A 14,906-nucleotide genomic window follows, 5' to 3' on the forward strand; every position below is an offset into this window, starting at 1 on the left:
TTAGCGCGGGTCGAGCTCGGTATGAGGGCGGGTCGTGCTCGTGTTCCAAGAAACTTAGCTGGTCGCGCTGGTATGGGCGGTCGCCGTGTTCCAATAACTTAGCGAATCGCTTCTCGGTATGGGCGCGGTCGCGCTCTGTGTAATTTTTCGCGGAACTTTTCAATGCTGAAACGAACAACCACAGTATGAATCAAACAAGGGTGGGTGGGTGAAATGGGACTTAAAAATGACTAATTATTCTATGAAAACAATGCTAAAGTGCAACTAAGATGGCAGCGGCGCCATTTGATAAAACATAAAATGAATAGTTTACCTACGAAATGAACGATGAAACTCAAAACATAAGTAAACTAAATCTATCTTATGTGCCTATATTTATCAAAGTTTCTACTCTCAAATCTATCGAAATAGAGTGGAGTAACAAGTTCGTTCCACTCCTAGTTCTCTAGTATGTGATGTTTTCTAGTTAACTAATCGGTCTTAAGTCTAATGAGAGTTTTACGAGGGGGAATTATACTATGATGCAATATGAAATTGATTATTTGAATTTAAACTACGAATGCTATGGAAATATGATTGTTTTTGAATCTAGATAAAGAATTAGAGGAGAATTGAATCCACCTCGAATCCAACTTAATCACCTAGAATAGACTGTTGTAATCCAATTCTTACGTTCTTACGGTAAGAATTGCTCGTTCTAATCCCTAATTAACATGGCATTTCTACCAATTATAACTAGCATGTGAGGTCGTCCACCCATTCTCATGGCGAAACACGACCTTCTAGAATGGAATAGACTCTACAACGCTTCTACACTATACAACTAAGTTTTCATCAAGGCTTCATCAACCCCTCTAATGGAGGTTTTAGCCTTGATTCATCAAACCATCATTTCCCATTGAAATTGAATACAACATATTACAAAAATTCTAACTTTATGAAATTTAACTAAACAATAATCGAAATCTAATTAATAACTAAGAATTGAATGATAACAAGAATTGAAATTAGATCTAATAAATTGTAAATGACAAAAATTGAAATTGACAAGAATAACTATTTTATTTATCTAATCAATAAAGAACAATGATTTAAAGTTTTAATCTAAAACAGGGAATGAAATTCTAAAACTGAGATCTAAAACTAATTAATGGAGGCTACTAATCTAATTTCTAATCTAGGTCTAACTATCTACCATTAACAAAGAGTGAAGCTTTGGTTTTTATACATTCAGATCCAAAAATCGTGCATGGGCTTGGAGCCATGTTTTGGGCCAGAGAATCAGGCCCAAAACCCAATTTCTTTAGTCCAAAATGGGCTCTTCAGCTGCAGTTGGCTTCGACAAATGTTTCGTCCGCTTCTGCTCCTCTGATAGGGCCAAGGCTTAGACCAATGGAAAGCTCTTTCCGAGCCGGTCGTTTTGATATAAGATACTCCCAATTCCGAGGTCTGAGTCCAAAGATATGGCCTTCGAAAGTTCTGCTTACTTGTGCACTATTTCTGCCCGTGTTGACTTTTCAGCTTTTGACCGGGCTTTACAAAGGCTTTGTCTCCTTGAATCTTGGCCTTTATTCATAGAACTCCTTAGCAACCGACCTTTGCTCCTTTATCTCGCTAAAGTGGCACATTTCTACACATAATAGACTTTGAAGCCTGAAATGCATAAAAACACGTAATCAGTATTAACTCTTAATTATTACTCACATAATTGGTCTAAAAGTATGATTGTTAAGGGGTTAAAACTACAGTTTTGGGCTCTTATCATAGCCCATGGCCATTTGCCAAATGGGGCTTAGACATTATTGGCCCTTTACCTAAAGCTCCAGGTAGTATACGATTCCTACTTGTGGAAACCGATTACTTTACCAAATGGCTAGAAGCGAAACCTTTGGTTCAAATCCATGCTTCCAATGTCAAGATGTTTTTATGGAGAGGTACTGTCTGTCGTTTTGGCATCCCTACTGCACTTGTATCAGATAATGGTAAACAGTTTGATGCTGAAGAAATTCGTCAGCTCTGTACTAATTTGAAGACACGTCATAAGTTCTCCACACCCTATCATCCGCAAGCCAATGGGCAGGCCGAAGCCACCAATAAGGTGATTTTGGCCAACTTAAAGAGACGTTTGACTGGCGCCAAAGGGAATTAGGTCAAGGAGTTACCAGCTGTCTTATGGGCTTATAGGACAACGCCAAAATATTCGACTGCATTATCACCTTTTAACCTTGCATATATGGTGGCCGAAGCGCTTACCTACTGAACGGTCTCTAATACATCTCGGTCGATTCTTTGTTGAAACAGGACTCCAATGACAATACTTTGGCTCGAAAAAGCTCTTATTGATGAGGTTCGCTCTGAGGGACTACAACAGCTTATTAAGTATCAAGCTGACATGAAACAGAACTACGACAACAAGATCCGTCATAAGTTTTTTGCTCCTGAGGACTGGGTTCTATGTAGAAACCCAAAACTTATTGAATCAGGAAAGTTTGGAGAAAATTGGCAAGGACCTTACATCATAGATCGTCCAGCATCTAAGGGGTCATATTTCCTCCGTACTCTTTCTGGAAGAATGATAGAGAAGCCATGGAATGCTTACCACCTTCGCAAGTTTTACCATTAGGAAATCTTTTGCATTTTTACATTTACTCCATCAATAACAAATCTATCCATCTATGTAATTCGTTCTATTTTATCCAACAATAAAGGCATTCAAATTCCATTCTCATATGTTTGTTTGTCATTTTACATTACTCTATTCTTTTGTACTCTTCCTTTCAACAATGTCATTCATTAACGTTAATTCCAGAGAGGTCATCCATATTATGCCTTCTTCGGTCTGAGTAAGTCGCATTCATGCCTACTTGAAGGAAATCCGAGTAAATAAGATGGTTATTCTTGCTCGGTACAATTATTGCAATACTCCCAAATTACAATATCTGTGCAAATTCCACTACTAAGCCAACGACGTTGTTTTGGTCCCAGTGCAAGGGTGTGAAGGGTGTGACACCCTTGCACCTGTGACAACTCCAACAGTTGTCAAGCCTTGCCTCACGTTTGGTACAACTATTTTGACACCTGAATAGCTACGTTCATTGAGGACGATCATGTCCCCTTTGCCTTTCAATAACTTTCTCCAATGGTTTTATATTGGGGGCGTTTCTCTCTACATGGGGGCGTCTCATTCTTTTCCATTTCAACTACATAAATCAACAACATTGTCAGTTTTCCGCAAGTATGTTATCTGACATCACAATGATATTCAATTGCCAACACATACTTTATTTTTATTTTCATAAAAAGAATTTTTAGCTCAATGGTATTACATACGCACAATCACATGATCATTGGTTTGGGAAAATCCAATGGTTCCTTACCAATTTTTCACATATACAACTCATACAAATCTTTTTAATTCATCTTTTCACGTTCTAGTTCATCTCCCATTTCTGTTAAAGTCTCTATCAATTGTCTTACGGATGATTCACAATGTGCCATTTGCACGTGATCTTGGCCGAGCCGCTCGTTTAAATCTGTCATTTGCTTGTTATTTTTCTCTACCTCTTTTTGCGCACGTTTAAGTTCCTGATCTTTGGTCGCCATGAGTGACTTCAATTCTTTCACATTTGCTTTTAAGTGTTTGTGTTCTTCCATTATCTCATAGGCTTTCCCAAATTCTTCGTACGATCTCTGCTCTGCTTTTTCCGTCCGCTCGATTAAGTCTTTGTTTTCGTCTTCTAACTTTCTGTTAGTTCCACTTAACGCTTTGTTTGCTTCTTCCAATTTTCGGTTGAGTATTTTCACTTTCTTTATTTATTCTACGGCATTGACTTCATTCGAAACGATACTTTTCTTCGCGACTTTTTCGTGAATTTCTTTCGCCCGTACTACTGTCGTTTTAACCTGCGGCGAAAAATATATGATTTCATCAATCTTTCAGACTTAATCACAAGTTTGCAATAACTGATAAAAAATACTATCATACCTGGTTCATACTATCGAAGATCATTGACACTGCTCTGTAATATTCTCCGATGTTCTCTGTATTCTGGTCACATTTTTTATATTTTTCGAACCCCTCCATTGGCGTGGTCCCTGGCGATACCTTCGCTTCGTCTTCCAGACTTGACCATTTCTACTTCATCTACCAATTTCATCGGATTAGTGTTGGACACAAATTTCTTTACCGTCCTAATGCAATAGTAAAATTCAACGGTCAACTTACTGTTAACAGATTCTGTGGTTTTCCTCCCTGAGTGGTATTACCCCTGACAGTACTTGCTAGTCGTCGTTGGATTCTTTGCTCCTGCATTTTGCTTTGTCGTTTGTTTTCTCTCACCGACTTTGTGTTCTTCGTTGCACTATCTTTTGCAAGTATCATTGTTTCATTCTTTTCCCAGCCATTATTTTCCTGCATATACCAAACTAGAGCAAGATATTACATCTCCCCACAGTTTTACATATCTATGTTTTCTACGGTACATACCTTTTCTTCTTTATGTTGAGAATGTCTTATATTTTGTATAGGCTATTTTGTGCATTGTAGTCTCGTCCCTCGAGGCATCATACATTGTAGGGTCGGTTGTCTCTCTTGGTCTCCGTTCGCCCGTTTTCTTGTGAAACATCTTCTTTTGTACAATTCGCTATTTGTTCTTGGCAAGCTCAGCACTAATTCTCACTTTGTTAATTCTGTTCCATATTCTTTTTCACTATCGCTATCGCTACCAAATATTGCATTTCTGAGTCTCTTACTCTTCTTCGCCATTTCACTATGTGTCTCCCTGGACCTATCGGGCCGTCGTTCGATACCCCCACAGTGTCGGAAATCAACAATATCATCAAAGTAGCTCAGATCTACCAATCTTTCGTCAAAACATTCATGAAAGAAGAAACGAAGGTTGTTCTCCACTTCCTTGTCCAATTCAATGTCTGGTAGTATACTCGCGTTTTCTGTTAGACACAAAATAACTCATGTTAGTCAACAGTTTACTCGTAGTACAATTTTCAATACTTATGTTCTGGCTTACATCAAAATTTGTTCGGCACTTTAAACTCTGTCGGATTCCACTTCCCTCGCAAGCGATACAGAAATCTATCCCATCCGGTATATACTTTTGGGAACCCTTTAAAACTTCTATTTGGATTCTTGAATTCAACTTCAAATTTTATGTACCCTTTTGTCAGTATGGCTTTCGGTCATATCAATGCGAAGAATTCTTGAGCCCCGAACCTTATGTTAAATTCATTTTGTAAGCGGTGCGCTCTAGTAAAGTTTAACCAGAACGATATTGGCAGTTGTCTCGGTGCAACTTGCCACCACTCCAATAATTGCGCAATTTCTTTGTTCAACGGAATTCCACTCCCGCAACTTAATTGTGAGTATGTCATTACTACTTCATCTTCTTCGACTTTCATTTCAAATTCATACACTTCGTCCATCTCAAATCTCTCGAGTACTAGTATTTTCCGTTGTTCTTTAAGTGACCATCGTCGTGGCGTCGTGTGTTCGTTGTATCTGTCACCTTCTTTCCACCTCCCCAAATCTACAATCATCATCAAGTTTTCTTCTTCTCGAATATCTTTCACCCGTTTAATACGATCGTTTCTACCTACAAAAAAAAACGGGTCAAATAGCTCAAAAACCGGGCTCACTAAGTTCACAAGGGTGAACCGGGCCAAATCAATGGGACACAGGTACGGTGCCCTTCCTTAGAGGGCGCTACACCGTATCATGTTTGGTTAAAACTAGTTTTGAATACAGGCGCCTTCATCGTCTTCACCATCTCTACAGCAGCTCATGAAGAATTCGCTCCAAACACCAAACAATTTTCTTTTTTGTCATCTCCACATGTTCCATGCAGAGAATTCCTAAGGACAAAATTCAACAGTTCAAAGGCCATGCATAAAATTCCTAAGGACATAATTCCATGTTGTTTGGTGCTGTGTTAAGGTCAATTCGCAAAGCATATGGCACCATCTTTCGAATAGTTTCTTTGCTAGGAATGAGCGACGTACAAGAGGATCTAAAATCTGAGTACAACATGAACCAGGGCACTTGATCTCTGCTAAGGGAAATCCTCTAAGCTTTTCTTGGTTGTAACTCTCAATACAATCAAAGCAATAAAAAACATTAGGAGAGAGATTTTGGATGATCTATGAACCCAGCCCAACGTTGTGCCCTCCACTTGCGTTACGAACCCTCGTGAACAAAGATGAAGAGCGAGAGAGACGTACCTGGTGGTCGACGCGAAGAAGGATCACAGGATTATAACGCAGCAGTGTTGGAGTCTTGGCCACGTTCTATTTGATGAGAGTCGCTGTTTTTCATGGATTGGGATATACGGGAGCTGCACCAGCACTTATATAGGGTTTACGAGCGGGTTTTCCAGTGCTGGTGGGATTCTTCTTCAACTCCAACTTCATCTCTACTATCAATTCTTATCTACTCCACATTCTTATCTCATCCAAACACTTTGAGTCCGATTAGTGCTTAACTTCCTTTTATTACTATTATTACTATATTGCCCCTACGTATAATTTCAATGGTCTAATCCTAGTATCGCTATTCCAGTGGCATGCGTCGTCGAAATCAACTTTCGTATTGTTACGTAATGCGTTCGGTACAGTTTTCGACAATCAATTTCTTTCGAAATTTTTTCTGTGCATTTTTCAGCCATTTTTTAACTATAATGCGTCCCATATACATTAGTTTGACATTATTTCGTTTTCGATAATTCACGAATTTTTTCCGATTGTCCATTTTCCTATCGTTTACATTCACACGACACTTTGTTATACATTTTGCTTACTCTTTTCTTATTCCATTTTTTCCTTGATTTTTCTTCTCTTCTTTGCCATATGAACTTTGTTTGCATGCCAAAGAGGGGGCGGTGTTTCGACCCCCACCTACATGGCAAACATCCATTGGTAGGAGTCTCCACTTTATTCGTTTAATCAACAGGGCTAAATCCCAATTTGCAATACCATGGATCAATGTACAGGCCCATCAACTCATGTGTCTAAGGCTGAACCTTAGTCGTACGTTAATTTATGTCCAGATTCGTTTCTTATTAAAGAAATAATTATCAGTTGAGAGTTATAGTTTATCACAATTACTCAAGCTACAAGATTACTTGAGCTACAAGGACTCTCTACTCTACTTATATAAATACCAAACTATTTTTCATAAGGAACTACATTGAAACTTGATCCCAAGATCGAGAATAGATCTTGGGTACGTAGGCAGCCATTATCTTGGTTCAATTTCATCTCCCCCAATATCAAACTCCTCTGTTTCTTAGTGCGTTCTTTACCATTGCTCTCGTTGTGTTGAAGCAGTTTACTACCGAAACAGTACTACATTGATTTTCTAACTTTCTTTCAGTTATTGTATACAGTGTATGTTGTTCAATGGTTCAGTGATTATATTTAGGTTTTTTTGTGGTTCAATGCCATGTTATGCTAGCTGTTATGTAAACACTTGGGGCTTGTTGTGATGGTGGTTCAGTGTTTTGTTGTGATTTCTTTTTTTGTATGCCCGATCAAGTACTAAGAAACAAGCACCAAGCACTAAGAAACAAGCACCAAGCAATAAGAAAGAAACAACTAATCTTTGTAGTCAGAACTGATCAAGCACCAAGCACTAAGAGCCTCTTCAATGGTACTCTATTGTCTAAGAAGTTTGCATTACTAAATCAAAGCCACATAATCAAACAAGCAACAAGCTTTCTCTTAAACGGACTATCCGTTAACGAACATGTTATATAGTGTCGTGCACAGCTTATACAGTGTCGTATTAACGGACATGTTATATAGTGTCGTGCACAACTCACACATTGTCGTATATAAGTTGCCTAGGAATAGGTTGTTCAAAACACTATATAAGCTGCCCTTCAAACATGTCTGTTAAAGAGAAAGCCTGAACAAAGCAATACCTCACATTCAGTTGAAAAAACCATTTCACATTCAGTTCAAAATAACATTGAAATAATCACAGTGCACTCAAACTCCTTCCACTACTACAATACCACTGGAAATCACAGTGCACTCAAACTTCTTCCACTACAATACCACTGGAAATCACATTGCACTCATCTAATTTTACAATGAAACTAAAACTCATTCGCCAAACCATCGTCGTCTATTTCAAATGTAATCTTGACTTTTTTATCTCTTTTGATTTCATCTCTTTTTGAAGATGATGAAAAGCTGGCTGGGGAAGAGCTTGAACTCACTGCCGACTCAATGCTGTTCATTAATAGTTCCTCATACCATTAGAAATCACTCCCACACTCGGTGCAATTTACGAATTTCTTGCCTTCATTTTCATTTTTTTTATGTGTTAACCTTTTTAACCCCTGCGCAATTCGCATTTTTGCATCTTAGATTCTCCAAAGATACCATTGACGATGCTCTCGCGTTTTCCAACCACTGGAAGTCTCTATAAACGTGGCATGTCAAAAAAAATTGCCCAAGAGAATGGCTTTAGCGAGACTGTTTTAGGATCCTACTTCAGCCACATTTTCGAAAATAACACGGTGTCGATAACCAACAACAATTGTTAGACGAATGATTTGACTCACCACACCTATTACAGAGATTTCCAATAGTTGACATTTTCAAAATTACAAAATCAAAACACCAAATTAAAATACCAACAGGAAGACTTATGAGATAATGAAGGAGATGGGGTTTGTTTAAGAGACAAATGAAGGAGATGGGGTTATTTCACCAGGTTCACAAGTCCAGAAACTAAAAAATGGAGAGATGGCGATTTAGAAAGAAAGAAATGAAGTCAAGAAATTGTCACGAGTCCTTGAAATTTCACGAGCAGTCTTCCTTGAAATTTCACGAGTAGTCTTCCTTGAAATTTCATATGCTTGTCACGTAAGTGCCACATCAGATTTTGTTAGTTGTCCATTTCAATACCGATACGGCATCTTCCGTTAGCACACATAAGCAACCGTTTGTACACACATGCAAATTTTCTAATGAAAATACAGCGGTGGCCAAACTGATAAAAAAAAAAGGTCATGGCCCAATTTTCCCAAAAAAAAGTTATTGGCCCAAATTAATAAAACCAGCAAAGTTCATGGTACAAAACGTCCATATTTTCCCCAAAAATATAATTTTTTCTCTAGTTACCCCCCTTGAGCCTTCACCAAATTCTAAAAGCCTTTTTATTTCTTCGGCATCAATCCATGAATCGTTACCACACACAATAAAAAGCTTGCCCAGCTGACGAGTTGAGGATTGAATGATATGTAAAAAGAGAAGAGAATGCCTTGTACAAAAACAGAATAGTTAGATCTTCAAAAGAGAAAATAAAGTAAAGATTCAAGATCGAAATCTCCTAAAAGTTCAAAATCAAAAGGAGTCGATTTGAAAAGAAACAAAAGCAAAGTTAGAACTCCCAAAAATTCAAAATCATATGGAGTCACAAAGCCAAAGGGCTAAAAGAATGAATCACAATTTCGGAAGCAAAAAACAAAACAAGGTTCTTTTCTAGTTACAAATATCCTGAAGACCCAATTTATCAACTTATCAGAGTTTGTTTTCCCTTCCTTTTATTTCTAAACCACTACCTAAGCCCCATAATTCCTAATAAAATACCTCTAGCTCAACTAGGAATAGGATGGTGTGATAGTAAGTGGATATTGTGATCAATCGACCACGGTTTTCTTAGACGTCATTCGAGTATGTGAGGAATATAAGTGCCCTCTGCACTTGAGAAAATGAAACTTGAGTGAATCTATCAGAGGGTTGTGATTGTAACACACCCCTATGAGGACCCAACTTAAGGACGCTATCCAAAGGTTTCAGAAACGACTCTGTTTTTGCATTGCACCGCTCATATTTTGCACGTTTATCTTTAGATGATTACACTACTATATATATTATTTGGAGTTCAGTGGAGCTTTTCTTTATTCCCCGCTAATGAGATATATAAACCTCTGAGAATAAATAAGGAAACAAGACCTTTTGTACTAAATAGAATAAGTTTGTGAGTACCTTCTCTGGAAAACTCTCGCGAGGCTTAAGCTCGTGAACTAGGGAATTCCTAGTGGTTTAAGGCCTTGCTGCATATGGTCAATCCAATCGCATTCTGCGAAACGAGATTAGTATAATAAATCACACATTTGTGATCTTAGTTTTTTCTCTCATCTTTTGCTTGAGGACAAACAAAATGCTGTTTGGGGGTAGTTGATCAGTCCCCAAATGTGTATTTTATTACCTTTACAATGTTTCATATATGCCCTTCTTATGCTTAATGAATAGTCAATTTATAGCTTTTGCTACCGTTTGCAAGATACAGGCCATTTAGGACGCATATTCCTAATACATGCAGTTTAGCACAAAAAGAATGGCTATTTACGCTACTTGGGAAGATTCCAGCTTCAGAGCAAAGTTGTTAGAAAGTCAAAGTCAAAAGTCAAGGTCAAAAGTCAAGTCAACTGTCAAAGTCAAAGACTCAAGGACTAAGGCTAAGAGCTACAAACGCAGGGACCTAAAGCCAATTTCAAGACTTCTAATATGTGGGCTTAGGTCAAGGGCCCATAAGTTTGTTTATAGAAGAAAGGGTATAATTGTAAATTGTGTCCTATATAAACCAAAGTTGTAGAGAAAGATGTTTACCCTAGATCTAATATGTGGTCATCAGGAGTAAGTTAAATGTTTTTATTTTAAATTGTTATTTACTTATTTTCCATTTTCATGTTCTTCAAGCTTTAGTGTAAACCAAAGTTCTTAAGCAATTCAATACAAGTTTTCTAATCATTTCAATACAAGTTTAAGATTGAGAGTAATTCCAAATAGCCAAGTAGGAAAGAAGAGTTCCAAAAGTTAGTGTTTTATCCATAAAAAACCATCCTCCAAACAAAGAGTCTAACAAACCCTTTCCACTACTATCAAAAACTCTTCTTCAGTAGCATTATGTATGTGTTGTGCGCATGAAAAGCTATTGCATTCTTGCATCAATCCCCCCAGCTTGAGAAGAGCTCGTCCTCGAGATTAAGTCTTTGTACTTCTGGTAGAAAGTAGGATCCATGTGTTGAAATGCAGCATTAGAAATCCATGAATTATCTTAAAATGGACGGTCACACCACTTCTCCAAATAACAATCATAAGTACCCTGGCGAGTCATAGTAGTAGAAACATCAATGACAGTTTCTATCCGATCTGTAGCAGTAGCAGGAACCGCAGTATGATCTATAGGCAGGGGAATAAGTGGAATACTATAACCAACAAAAGTAGTGAGATCTGTCACATTATAAGTTTGAGATATACGCATCCCGGGAGGGAGGTCCAATTCATAGGCATTTTCACCATGACGGGCAACAATGGGAAATGGGCCAAATCGTCGCATCATTAACTTATGAGATGAAGGCCAACATTCTTTTCTTAAATAAACCATAACCAAATCACCAACTTCAAAAGTCACCAAGCGCTTGTGTTTGTCTGCATTAGTCTTGTACATGGCATAAGATTTCTCCAAACGTTTCTTGACATCCTCATGAATAAGTTGAATCCGGGAAGCAAATTCCTCTGCAGAAGCACAAACAGGAACAGTCAATGGAATAAAAGCAAGATCAAGAACAGTAAGAGGAGTCATTCCAGTTACAATCATGAATGGAGAAAGGCCTGTAGAACAGTTGACAGAGTTATTATAGGCAAACTATGTTTGTGCTAGAACAAACTCCCAAGATTTGTGATTATCATCAATCAAACACCTCAATAGGTCTCCCAAACTACAATTTACAACCTTAGTATGCCCATCAGTCTGTGGGTGGAAAACTGTAGAAAATTGGAGCTTACTCTTAAAAAGCTTCCATAATGTTTTCTAAAAATAGCTAGTAAACTTGACATCTCTGTCAGAAGTGATAGTGCAAGGTAAACCATGCAAACGAACTATCTCACGGAAGTATAAATAAGCAACATGTGCAGCATCTGTAGTACGTGTGCAAGGAATGAAATGAGCCATCTTGGAGAAACGATCCACAACCAAAAAATAGAATCCTTGTCGTGCATAAAACACGGTAAACCCAACACAAAATCCATGGAGACATCAACCCAAGGTTTGTCGGGAATCAGAAGAGGGGTATACAAACCAGCATTAGTGTGCTTACCTTTCGCTGTCTGGCACACATAACATCACTCAATAAACCAGTTAATATCTCTATGCATGGTAGGCCAAAAGTACTTCTCCCTGATAGATGCAGTGGTCTTAATGATCCCAAAGTGACCACTCAACCCCCCATCATGCATTTTAATCATAATCTGATCACGGAGGGAAGAAGCGGGAATACAAAGCTGTGAACCCCGAAATATGAAACCATCATGGAGGGAAAATTCACTAGATCACCATGATGTACTAAACAGTCGGCATGAATATGACCAAAATAGGCATCCTGGGCATATAAGTCACGTAACTCATTGAAACCAAACAAAGATGTCTGAAGAGTCACCAAGAGATGTGAACGACGACTCAAAGCATCAACAACTTGATTATCCTTTCCAGCCTAAAATTATAAGTGGAAAGTATATTTCTGCAAGAAAGAGTTCCACTTGATATGTCGAGTACTGACATCCTTCTGAGTATTAAGATAACGAAGAGCTTCATGGTCAAACTTTATGATGAATTCACGATGAATAAGATAATGATGCCAATGTCGTACAACTTGTACAACTACATAGTACTCCAAGTTATATGTAGAATAATTCAATTTAGCACCAAAAAGTTTCTCACTATAGAAAGCAACAGGTTTGCCATTTTGGCTCAAAATAGCACCAATGCCATGCTTACAAGCATCACATGTTACCTCAAAGAGTTAAGTGAAATCTGGTAAGGCTAAAATAGTAGCAGAAGTCATCTTCTTCTTAATAAAGTCAAATGCCTCATTAGCTTCAGGAGTCCATTTGAAAGCTTTCTCACTCGTCAAAGCTGTTAAAGGAGCCATAATACTGCTGAAATTATGAAAGAACCTTCTATATAAAGAAGCTAATCCATGAAAACTATGAACCTGGGTCATTGTAGTAGGAATAAACCATTCAATAATAGCATGGACTTTGGATTCGTCAACACGAATACCATCAGTAAAAACCAAAAAACCCAAGAATACCACAGAGTCAGCCATGAAAGAACATTTCTTAAGTTGTAAATAAAGCTTCTCAGTACGCAAAACACCCAAAAGGATCTCAATATGCTTGATATGTTCAGACTCAGAAGAAATGTAAATCAAAATATCACCAAAGTAGACAACACAAAATTTACCCAAATAAGGCTTCAAAACCTGAGTCATAAGGCGCATGAAGGTAGAAGGAGCATTAGAAAGGCCAAGGGCATGACCAACCACTCATATAAACTGTCCTTTGTTTTAAAGGCAGTTTTCCATTCATCTCCAAGGCAAATACGAATGTGATGAAATCCAGATCGCAAATCAAGCTTGGAAAATACCTTAGCACCATGCAATGAATTAAGTATATCCTTAAGGCATGGAATGGGAAAGCGATATTTCACAGTGATTTTGTTAATAGCCCTGCTATCAACACACATCCTCCAACTCCCATCTTTCTTAAGAGTAAGTAAAGCTGGCACAACACAAGGGGACAAACTCTCTCTAACAAATCCCTTAGCTAATAACTAAATAACTTGCCTCTGTAATTCGGCGTGTTCAAAAAGAGCCATGTGATAATGTGGTAAGTTAGGGAAGGGAGCTCCATGAATAAGATTAATAGCATGTTGGATATCTCACAAAAGGGGTAACCCTCCATTAGCAGGCTCAGTACAAACATCAGAATATGAAACATACCGCAATTATATCTGTCTGCTAGAAAAGCCGGTGGTATAGTAGTAGGGCTTGCCAGAAATGACTCAGTAAGAGGAAGAAACATACCGCAATTATATCTGTCTGCTAGAAAAGCCGGTTTCACTGGTGGGTGAGGATGAGAAGGTGGGCGGAATGGAGTTAGTGGTGCCAAAACAATTTTCTCGCCACCAGAAGTGAAGGTATAAGTGTTCTCAAGCCCATTATGAGTAACAAGGAGATCATACTACCATGGATGACCAAGTAACAAGTGGCATGCGTCCATGGGTGCAAAAGAACACCAAACATCATCCTTGTATTTAGGACCAATGGAGAAAGAAACTAGACAACGACAAGTAACCTTGACTGTGGCACCATCTTGTAACCAAGAAATGGTGTAAGGTTCAGGATGTGGCTCATCCTTGAGTTTTAGATTGTCCACCATATCTTGAGAAACAATATTATCACTGGAATTGCTGTCAATGATAACATTACACAACATGCCTTCCGAAGTGCAGTGTGTATGGAAGATATTATGGCGAAGCCATGTCGTAGGATCATGCTTAACAAGTGGAGTAACTAAAGAACGACGAACAATCAATTGGGGACAATCGGAATCTGCATATGTCAAAAAGCCATCAATCTCAGTGACTTCTTCTTCTGGATGGGTGAGATTTTCTTAATCCTGTGTTAAACCCATGCGTTTGCGCTTAGGACATTTACTACGAACGTGTCCAATGTCCTTACACTCATAACATGTGATTGGACCCACTCTGGTAGGAGGAGGTTTCGATGATGAAGTAACATGGGTAGAAGTGGCACTAGCAGTAGCCGAAGGGGATGAGCGAAGCAAATCTTCATCTTTGAGAGCATATTTAATGGCATTGGACATATCATAAATATCTTTGAAAGCTAATGCCTCTCAAAGTGGTTTGCGCACACCATTCAAATAACTCCCAACTTTTTGATAGACAAATTCAGACAAATCAGCTCGTGTGCACAACAAAAGGAACTCCTCAGTATACTCAGTCACACTTTGAAGTCGTTGTTTCAAATTTTAGAGGTGCATGAATAAATCCCATTCATAGTCATGAGGAGTAAATT

The 14,906-nt window shown here is 38.3% G+C and overlaps 1 protein-coding gene across 1 annotated transcript; it reads right to left on the reverse strand.

Moving 5' to 3' along the window:
• Positions 1–11,083: 11,083 nt before the first annotated feature.
• LOC147516027 (uncharacterized) lies at positions 11,084–14,694 on the reverse strand. Its single transcript, XM_086593144.1, has 9 exons — positions 14,550–14,694; positions 14,164–14,420; positions 13,809–14,049; positions 13,454–13,587; positions 12,894–13,289; positions 12,585–12,797; positions 12,372–12,518; positions 12,126–12,135; positions 11,084–11,640 (listed from the first exon to the last, which is right to left on the reverse strand). The coding sequence occupies exons 1-9, from the start codon at positions 14,692–14,694 to the stop codon at positions 11,084–11,086; spliced, it is 2,100 nt and encodes a 699-aa protein (XP_086449270.1).
• Positions 14,695–14,906: the final 212 nt, after the last annotated feature.

The sequence above is a fragment of the Coptis chinensis genome, chromosome 2 (assembly GCF_015680905.1).
Source record: "Coptis chinensis isolate HL-2020 chromosome 2, ASM1568090v1, whole genome shotgun sequence".
Lineage (NCBI taxonomy): Eukaryota > Viridiplantae > Streptophyta > Magnoliopsida > Ranunculales > Ranunculaceae > Coptis > Coptis chinensis.

Coding starts and splice junctions, on each gene's coding strand:
- LOC147516027 (XM_086593144.1), bottom strand. CDS start 14,694: ATGTCCAATGCCATTAAATATGCTCTCAAAGATGAAGATTTGCTTCGC. Junction 13,588..13,808: donor AGCAGACAGATATAATTGCG/GTATGTTTCATA, acceptor GTGTTGTGCCAG/CTTTACTTACTCTTAAGAAA. Junction 12,798..12,893: donor GGACTCCTGAAGCTAATGAG/GCATTTGACTTT, acceptor GATGCTTGTAAG/CATGGCATTGGTGCTATTTT.